Source organism: Oenanthe melanoleuca, chromosome 17 (assembly GCF_029582105.1).
Source record: "Oenanthe melanoleuca isolate GR-GAL-2019-014 chromosome 17, OMel1.0, whole genome shotgun sequence".
In the NCBI taxonomy this organism is placed as follows: domain Eukaryota; kingdom Metazoa; phylum Chordata; class Aves; order Passeriformes; family Muscicapidae; genus Oenanthe; species Oenanthe melanoleuca.
This window is the reverse complement of record NC_079350.1, coordinates 6,428,544-6,437,700: the sequence shown is the minus strand read 5'-3', so window position 1 is coordinate 6,437,700 and position 9,157 is coordinate 6,428,544. Positions and strand designations below refer to the sequence as shown.

Below are 9,157 nucleotides of genomic sequence, written 5' to 3'. Positions count from 1 at the left end.
ACAAAAGCCTGCATTGGGGAAGCATTAGGATGGGGGAGATGGGGGGTGTTCCCCCTTTTATGCTGAAGAAATCCAAGATTTTGCAAGTTGAATTTCCTGCACCTGCTATTGCTTCATGCTGAGCAAACAGCCCAGGAACAGGCACGTTGGTGCTGGGGATGTCCAGCCTTGCTGGCAGCCCTATAAAAGGGACAGAGCTGAGCAACAGCCTGGCAGAGCAGCAGCATCCTCCTGTAAACCCAGATGTTGGCCACCCTCACCCTGTTTCTGGGGCTGCCCCTAGCCCTGGGCACTGAGCCCCAAAGCTGCTCCCTGCTCATCCCAGTCACCTTCAACAGCAGCACCATCCCCCAGGTAAGCCCTGCCCCACCCTCTCCCTTCCCATCAGCATCCCTGGCCCCCATGGACATGGGAGAGGTTATGGGAGGAGCAGTGGTTATCTCACTGCCTGTCCATGCTTGTTTTCCTTTAAACAATCCAGACTGCTGCACAGCAGCACAGGGAAGGGTGAAGCCTCACAGCTCTGCACCCATAATCTCATGAGCAGGCATTTTGGAGCTTCCATCTCCCTGCAAACCAGGCTGGGCAGCACCATCCCAATGCCTCACCACTCTGTTTTAAGTCCTTCTAGTGGTGGTGGTTGAGGTCAAGAGTCTCCATCCACAAACCCTTCACTGCATAAACAGTGTTTAGTCCCCTGGGAGCTTTTAATGGGAGGAAAGGAACGAGAGCCTGGCACAGAGCAGGAGAAACAGCACTGCAGAAAGAGCTGGCCATCCTGGGAGCTGGAGCAGTGCCTTAACAGAAAGAGGACAAAACCCTGAGCCCCTCATCCTGCCCAGGGCTGTGGGACAGCAGGACATAGGACACAGCATCTGCTTTCACTCAGGGGGTGCCTGTGGGTGAACCTGGCACAGCCCCTCCAACCTTCCCCCTCTGCAGCTCCTGGGACAGTGGTTCTACATTGCTGGTGCCTCCAGGTATCCCCCTCACCTGGAAGAGATGAGAGCAGTGACCTTTGAGGCTTTTTCCTTCTCTCCTGGCAGCCGTGAGGACGAGCTCAACGTCACTGAAATCATAAGAATGTAAGGAAGGGATTCATGCCCTGCTCTGGCTCTCCTACCCCCAGGGGCATTTCTACCCTCTGGTGTCATCCTCTGGGCTGAGACACCCCACAGATTTGGGGCTGGAGAGCAGCTATGCCACCTTTATTTAAGTTCTGCAGTCCTGCTCATGTTCCAAATCCCTCAGAGGTTTTGTTGGGGCAAGCTTGTGGGTATTTGCTCCCTCTGACCTCTCTGCCCCACAGGAATGAGACATGTGTGGTGAGGAACTCCAGCAAGGTCCAGGTTTTTCAGCAGAACTCCACCCTGGTGCACGGTAAAGCTCCACTTGGGGATGGGGATGATGGGGATGGGGTGACTCAGCCACCCCTTGAACCCTCCTGCTTCTGCCTCCCAGCTCTTGGTACCTTGAGCCTTTTACACCTAAAATCGTGTCTGGAGGTGGGGGGAAATTTCTTCCACCACACACCACGTCTATGGCAGGACTGTGGGACCAGAGCAGTCCCCATTGGGCTGAGCCTCAGCATGGGGAGGATTCTCACCACTGGGGAAATCTCACTCTCTCCACACCTTCCAGTTGATAACAATGGCGTGACTTCCATGGCCAGACTGATCCAAAGTGACAAAGACCTGCTGATCCTGAACCACATCAGCATTGACTTCCCAAGTCTGAGTCTGTCAGGTGAGCAGATGCTTCCCCAGGGACAAATCAAGGGACATGGACATCTCCAGTCCTCACAAGCAGGGAAAAAGCCCCTTTTCCCCAATACAGAGAGGGGAAAGATGGGGACAGGCAGTGAGCTCCCCATCTGCACTATGGGATCACCCAGGAGCAAAGCAACCCTAACACTCCACTTCTTTCCCCCCTTCTCCATTTCTCTGACAGCACGGACACCCAATGTGAGCAAGGAGCACATGGAGGAGTTCAAAGCCCACCTGCAGTGCCTGGGCTTCACAGAGGAGGAAGTGTTCTACACTTCCACAGAGGTACAAACTCCTCTCTGGGGAGGATGAGCCCCAGGCCAGGCTCTGTTTCCAATTGGGATGGGGGTCTGGTGGGACGTAAGTTTAGTCCTCCAGCACAGCTTCCCTGCTGTGCATCCCCACTCCTCCTCGAGCATCCTAGCCCAGCCATTCCTGGCAGTTCTGGGGTGAGGGAGCTCCAAGAGCTGATCTCTCTCTCCCACAGCACGCCTGTCCCCTGCCCAGGGGTGAAGAAAATGCAGATCCACAGCTGGGGTAACCCCATGGACCGGGTCAGCTGCTCCATCCTCATCCTCCTCCAGCCCCAGCCATGCTCAGCACAGCCTCAGAACCTCTCATCCTATCCACGTTTTGGGTTTTCCTCCTGGATTAAACACCCAGTTTCACTGTTCTCAACTGGGCCCAAAATAAACTTCTGAGTTTCAGCCACTGGTTGCTTTTGCTCCATCTTCTCTGGGACTCCCTCCTGGCTGCCCTGCCCACGGTGCTGCATCTCCAAGCCCACCCAGAGATGTGAAATGCTCCAGGGCCAAGCCTGGCAGTGGGCACAGAGGTGCTCATCCCTCACCCCAGCTCTGTGGTGGCAGGGGACCCTCCCAGCCTCAGGACATTGGGACATGAGCAGCCACCCATCAGGGTGACACACAAACCTGCCAACCCCCTCGAGCCTCCCCCACCACAGCACTCCCAGCACCCGGACATCCCCACCCTCGATTTTCAAGCCAAATCCCACAAGTCTCCATCTACACCAGAGCCTTGTGCAGGGTGGGGTGACAAAAGGTGACACTGCACCTTCCCCAAGTGCCTCTGAGAAAAGGGGAGAGGATGGAAAAAATACCACCCAGAGCCAGAGCAAAGCGTTCAGGGAGGCTCTGCCAGACAGGAAAGGCACACAAAATGCCAGAGAAATAAAACCTGCCTGTCTGACAGCACAGGGACAGCAGCAGGGGATGTGTCCAGCAGGACAGGGGGATGAGGAGCTGCCACAGGGGATGAATCCAGCAGGACAGGGGGGTCAGGAGCTGCCACAGGGGATGTGTCCAGCAGGACAGGGGGATGAGGAGCTGCCACAGATGACGTACCCAGGAGGGTGATCAGGGAGATGTGCCCAATAGCACAGGGGTGACCTCTGGGGCCCATAAGCACCATTTTAAGGCCAGTTTTGGCAAAGACAGCAAAAGCACCTTCTCTTCAAAGCCCCCTTGGGCTCTGCCTAGGATTGGGGTGGGGGCTCTGCAGCCACAGCAGCACTGGGAGGGCTGCACAGCATCTCATTAGCAGAGCAAGAGGCGACTATGGCAGCTGCTCGCAGGGAAAAAATGGACAAATTTAGGGCAGATTTAAGTCTTAAATGCAGTAATTACATCACCAACTGCCCTCTCCTACTTCTCTCGCCGACAGCAGCCACATCCGAGGCCGGGGCGAGCGCCAAGCACGGGCAGTTCCCGGGGCATCGCCCCCAAAGGCACCGATTGCGACACGGGCGCGGATCCGGCAGCCCCGGGCACATCCTGGCCGCTGCAGGAGCCAGCAGGGCGTGTGTGTGCAGGGCTGTGCCGCTCGGAGTGCTCGGAAAGCCATGGGCTCGGCCGGGCTGCCGCTCCTGCTCCTGCTCCTGCTGCTCCCCGCGCACGCTGATCCCTGCGGGGCGCAGCGCCCCGACAGCTCCACGGCCCCCAAGGTAGGACACTCGCCAGCCCCGGGGCTGCCCCAGCCTGACACGGGCTTTGGGGTGCTCTGCTGAGCCTCGCTGTCCCTTGGGGAAGGGAAAGCCCCACCCTGACCCCGCTACTCCCGCCGAGGCGCTGCCAGTGAAACTCCTGCGGCGAACGGGAATCGTTCGCTGGCCAGAGCACCCCGAGTTACCCGGCTTTGTCAGGATCCCAACTGCGAGCTTGGAACAAGGCGGGTGGGCCGGGTGTTTTTTGGTGCAAACCCCCCGCGGCAAAGCCGGGCTGTCCTGACCCTGTCCCGCCCAGGGCACCCACAGCCACATCCCTTCTCCGCTACTTTTCTTCCCCCCAGTTCATTTGCAAATGTTGCTGTAAATACAGAGGGAGAGCTAGCAGCACAATCAATTTTGCCGCGGGCAGGGTGGAAATCGGGGTTTCTCCTGCCAGCCCAGCGGCTGTCACGGGCTGTCCCTGTCTCCCCGCAGCTGCTGGGCACCTGGCTGTACGTGGCAGGCGCTGCCCAGTTCCCGCAGCACCGCCTGGAGATGCTGCTCATCGACCGCGCCTTCCTGCGCCTGGAGCCCGCGGCCGGCGGGCAGCAGCTGCTCATCAGCCACTACGTGGCCGTGTAAGATTCAGTCCCTGTGCTCCCGACCCATCCCCGCCCTGCTGCTGCCCTAAAATCTTTCAGCACCAGACGCGAGCACGGTTCCAGATTGGTTTCTCCGAGAGGAGCCTCTCCTCCCTGCTCTGTGCACCTTCTCCCCATCCCCTTTATTTATTTATTTCAACACACCGCGGGTTTTAGACAAGTTCTGCAGGGCACAGAGGTCTCGCAGGCACCAAGCCCTGCAGGCAAGGAGATCTCTCCAGGGGAGGAGACCTCTCCAGAAGTCCCTGTGCCATCCCTGCTGGCCCTGCCAGGCACCAAAAGCTGTTTCCCCCACAGGGTCAGGATTTCAGGGGATTAATTTTTCCGTGCCAACACAGGCAGGACTTTGAGGTTTCCATTATTTCGGGGTGGAAAACGTCTGGCCACCAAGGCGGGAGGGAGCAATGGCAAGGCTGAGACCACGAGCTGCCACTGGAGGTCAGGCAAATACGCGAGAGAAACGCCTCGATTTTAACTTTAACGCTGAGGAGGTGGCAAGTGCTCGGGGTGGGGTCAGGACCAGCGCTGGGGCTCTGCTGGTCCTTCCCAGACCGTGGCATCACCCCCTTCCCCTCTCTCTCCAGGGGGGACCAGTGTTTTACCAACAACCAGACCTACCTGGAGGTCAGGGCCGGTAACGCCACGCAGGTGAAGCACGGTGAGCAGCGCGGCTGGGGCTCCCACCCCGCCCGGGTCACACGCACTGGGACACACACAGCGCCCGTGCCCCTGTTCTACATCACCTCGTGCATTTTATTCCTGAGTCTGTTCGCCTGTTTGAAGCCTCGGTGGGCTCCAAACTTCTCCCCAAACCCGGGGGATCACAGCCCCACTAAATGCTGTGCCAGGAACAAACCTGGTTCCATCCCTGCGGGAGGACATCGCCCTGTTTGTGAAGTTATTTCACAACCCCGGGGGGGAAGGAGGGACACCCACGGCAGGTTTCAGTGAATTAATGAAGCCTCTCAATCCGAGTTGCTTCCTCCTTGCTGAGAAGGGGGTGAGCCAGTCTGGGGTGGGAATTGCAGCTCCCTGGGACACAGTTTGCACTGACCCTTCACACCCCGAGTCCCACACGCCACATCATTCAGCACATTCCAACAGCAGGACAGGAGCTGGGGGATTTTGGCTCTTTCACAGCCCAGCCTCATTTTTAAGAAATACAATTTATATTAACCAAGAGCCAAAAAAAACCCACCCAATTTCCTGCTGCTGGGGGTTGAATCCCAGGGACTACTCATATTGCCCATGCCTGGGCTGGAGTTTATTGCTACTGCAGCACTGAAAATCTGAGTTATTTTATCTGTTCTCTCCAAGCCAAGACCCACCAAACTGAGGGGATGCTGATGAACGTGAGCTCTGAAAACCTTTTACTCGTCCAGTACCAAATGCAGAGGGAAAGGACATATTTGGGGCAGTATCTCTATGGTATGAAACTTGATCCTAAAGAAATTTTAAGCTATCACAGCACACCCAAACACACACACAAAATTATCTACTAAAACCATACAGCAACTTGATTTCACCAACAGTCAGTGACTTTCCTGAGACCAGCACTCTGGGGCTCATGGGATTTTCAAACCCCATTAAACCCTACATCTCTTGGCAGAGCAGGAAAAGCAGATTAAAGACCAAACCCACTTACACCATAAAAATTCAAAGAACAGGAAGCAAACACAATTCAGCATCAATATCGCTGTAAAATCTCAACATTTTCAAGCCAACATGGTGTTTCAGTACTTACATCCCAGAGCAGAGCACATGGCTTTGCAGTGCTAAAACTGAACAGATTTAACCTCAAACCCATAAAGCAGCAGTTTTGACCCTGATAATGCTCCCCATCACCTTGCCAGCTGCAAAGCAATTGCTTAAGAGATTTTGAAGACACATATAGAAAACTGCCTCCATACTTTGCCTTGGGCCCTCCTGACACCCCAGGAGTATCAAACCATCCTGCAACCCCTTTAAGCATGCAGGGCCAGAGTTGTTTGGGAGTTAAACAAGTGATGCCTGGTTTTGTTCAGGTGTGTTCACAGATCACATCCACAGCAAGCACTGGTGGGGAAGGCGGGGCAGCAAGGACAGGGACGTGGCACAAAGGGCTGTGCTGAGCCCACCCGTCCCTGTCTGACACCTGATAAATCCTTCCCCAGCCCGGAACCGGAGCATCAGCACGGCCGAGCGGGAGGAGTTCGAGCAGCACGCCCAGTGCCTGGGGCTGAGCGCAGAGCAGATCGTGTACGCGCCGTGGAAAACGGTACTGGGGCACCGGAGCCACCACAGCCCCTCCCCGCAGGGCTGCAGGAGCCAGGGCTGCGCCTCCAGCTGCACAGCTGGGGTCTTGGAGACGTGTTTTCAAGGTGTTGGGAGTTATTTAGGGGATTAAATAACCAGAGGGGTGATTTAGCAGAGGTTTAAAGTAGCACCCCTAAAGCAAATGCCTGCACATGAGCATCTCCACAGGGAATCATGGTAACCCCTCCCTGGGGGGAAATAGGCAAGGGATTTTTGCCCTGAAATTACCGGTTTTGCCTTGAACAACCTCTGATTTTGCCCCCCCCAGCAAGGACCAGCTGTCCCCAAGATCTGCAGAAAGGGCAGGAGGCTCAAGGGATTTTTTCCTCCAGGTTTTCCACCGAAATATTAACCAGGTCCAGTCCTCACCTCTGCCACCCAATTGAAGACATTTTATCCTGTAAACGACCCAGACTTTGAGTCAGCTTGGCAGGGGCTCCTGTTGGCAAAGTAAAGGTGAAAAACATCTTACCTCTGCTGCTCTGTCCTGGTCATCTGCTCATCCACAGCAGCAGGCTCTGAATTTTCAGAGGTGCCCAAAACCCCACTCCAGCATTGTCCCCAGCAATTATCCCCACAGATTCAGGGGAGCTAAAGACAGAGAGTGAAACCCTGGGGCTGGGTCAGGTCTCCTGAACCCAGCCCCTCCACATTAACTGCTCACAGCTGTGGACTGGGGGTTGCAGGCTCTGGACCACATTTAAATTTGGGCAAAATGAGGGGAATTAGTCAGGACTGTCTGTGCTTACAAGCTCTGGTGCAACTGAGGTTGGCAGTTACTGGCCAAAGTAAGCACCTGAGGAGTAAAGAAGCAATTAAACAGATGCAGAAAACATTTTGGGGACTTTTGAAGGAGGTGGATGTGAACAGAGCACTGGAGCAGACTAACAAAGCCCAGAATCAGCTGCAGGCATTAACAGAACTTCACCCATGCTGAGTGCCTGAGCAGCACAAGCTTTCTGCTTATTTCCCCCAAAGTCTGAGTTCTCCCTTTCCTTCAGAGCACACATAGCCCAACTTTGCCCCAGAAACTTGGTTTCTTCTTCCCAGCACAGGTCTGGAAAATGGCACCAGCAGGAGCTGAGCACCTGGACAAGCAGTGTCTGAGCCTGGGCCAGCACAGGGAAGCCCTCTTAGACACAATCAGCTAAAAGGGGAAAGAATAACACTTCTTTCTTGAGTAAATTTTTTCTTGCTGGCACCTTGGCAGATTCACTTACCCTGTTTTTGTTGTTTTGACAGGAGGTGTGTCAAGTGAAAGAAGTGGAAGTCAGCAGCAGCCCACACCCAGAGCCCGTGGCTGCAGCCACAGCATCACCTGCTCCAGGTGCTCCCTGGCCTGGGAGTGCAGGGAACTGACCCCACACAAGGCAATAAATGTTTTCTTCAAATCAGGTGCAATTTGGTGCCAAATTGTTTGAGAGCAGATGGTTCTGAAGAGGTCAGAAGTGGGGTTTGGGGAAAAAAAAAAAAGAAAAAAGGAAAAAACAAACACCCTACTCGTCTTGTGTGTTATCCAGCTAGAAGCACCAGGAGTGTCAGCCTGGAGCTTCCCACTGATCTTGGAAAGTGCTCTGCCAAAAAGCAACGCTGCAGTGCAGCAGTGAGAGAGACCAGCCAGGAGAGGGCAATCATAAACTACTTTAAACAAGCAAACCAGGCATTTGAGGAGTAACTGGGATATAGAGAAGGCTGGAAACTTAGCTATAACTGTACAGCCTGAGCAAAAGGGGCTTAGCTAAAGGGAACCACCCAATTCTTGTGACAACAGCCTGACCAGGTAGCCCAGGTGGGACAGATGTTCCTGCCCAAAGCCTCTGGTCCAGGCAAGTGCTCCCTGATAATGTCCATCCACAGCCTGGTTTGCACATGGTGTCTGACACTGACAAATTATCCTCCTGCCAGAGGGAAGGGGTGCTAACCCAACCCAGCCTGGATTTTTAGTTTCCTGGACAAAAGGTCATGTTTTCTCATTTCTCAGCAAGCTCAACACCCTGAAGATGAGAAGTGCCAGGAATGACATTGCTGTCCATGCCTCCAGGACAGCCCTGCACTTGTCAGGCACCTCATACAGCCCTTATCCCAGCCCCAAGGAGGAGACAGCACCATCACTGCCATGGTAAAAGTGGAGGAGTGTAAGAGACTGCTGCTGCATGTCTGGAGAGTAATTCAGTCTCAGCTCTAACTTAGTAATTAAGCACTGAAAATATCTCTCTTCCTTAAAAAGGAAGAAAATGAGAAAAGCCAGAGGGAAGGCAGCAGTGAGCCCCATGACTCACTCTGGAGCTGCAGGGTGCTCTGTTTCTGTCCAGCTGCCTTTACCAGGCAATATTTCAGTGTTAAGCCTTTGGAGTAACTGCTCTAGCAAAAATGAAATCATTAAGGTTAGAAAATCTCTCTAAGGTCAAGTCCAACCTGTGACCAATCCCCACCTTGTCAACCAGACCAGAGCACTGAGTGCCACATCCATTCCTTGGACACTTTCCAGG

The 9,157-nt window shown here is 54.6% G+C and overlaps 2 protein-coding genes across 2 annotated transcripts; both read left to right on the top strand.

The window, feature by feature from the left end:
• Positions 1–201: 201 nt before the first annotated feature.
• On the top strand, positions 202–2,477 carry ORM2 (orosomucoid 2). Its single transcript, XM_056505081.1, has 6 exons — positions 202–354; positions 943–1,085; positions 1,310–1,380; positions 1,642–1,746; positions 1,951–2,051; positions 2,254–2,477. Exons 1-6 carry the CDS (start codon positions 244–246, stop codon positions 2,305–2,307), a joined length of 585 nt encoding a protein of 194 aa, XP_056361056.1. The 5' UTR covers positions 202–243; the 3' UTR covers positions 2,308–2,477.
• Positions 2,478–3,511: 1,034 nt separating this feature from the next.
• On the top strand, positions 3,512–8,062 carry LOC130260159 (alpha-1-acid glycoprotein-like). The gene is made up of 6 exons (XM_056505314.1): positions 3,512–3,729; positions 4,207–4,349; positions 4,958–5,031; positions 5,691–5,801; positions 6,527–6,630; positions 7,911–8,062. Exons 1-6 carry the CDS (start codon positions 3,628–3,630, stop codon positions 8,025–8,027), a joined length of 651 nt encoding a protein of 216 aa, XP_056361289.1. The 5' UTR covers positions 3,512–3,627; the 3' UTR covers positions 8,028–8,062.
• Positions 8,063–9,157: the final 1,095 nt, after the last annotated feature.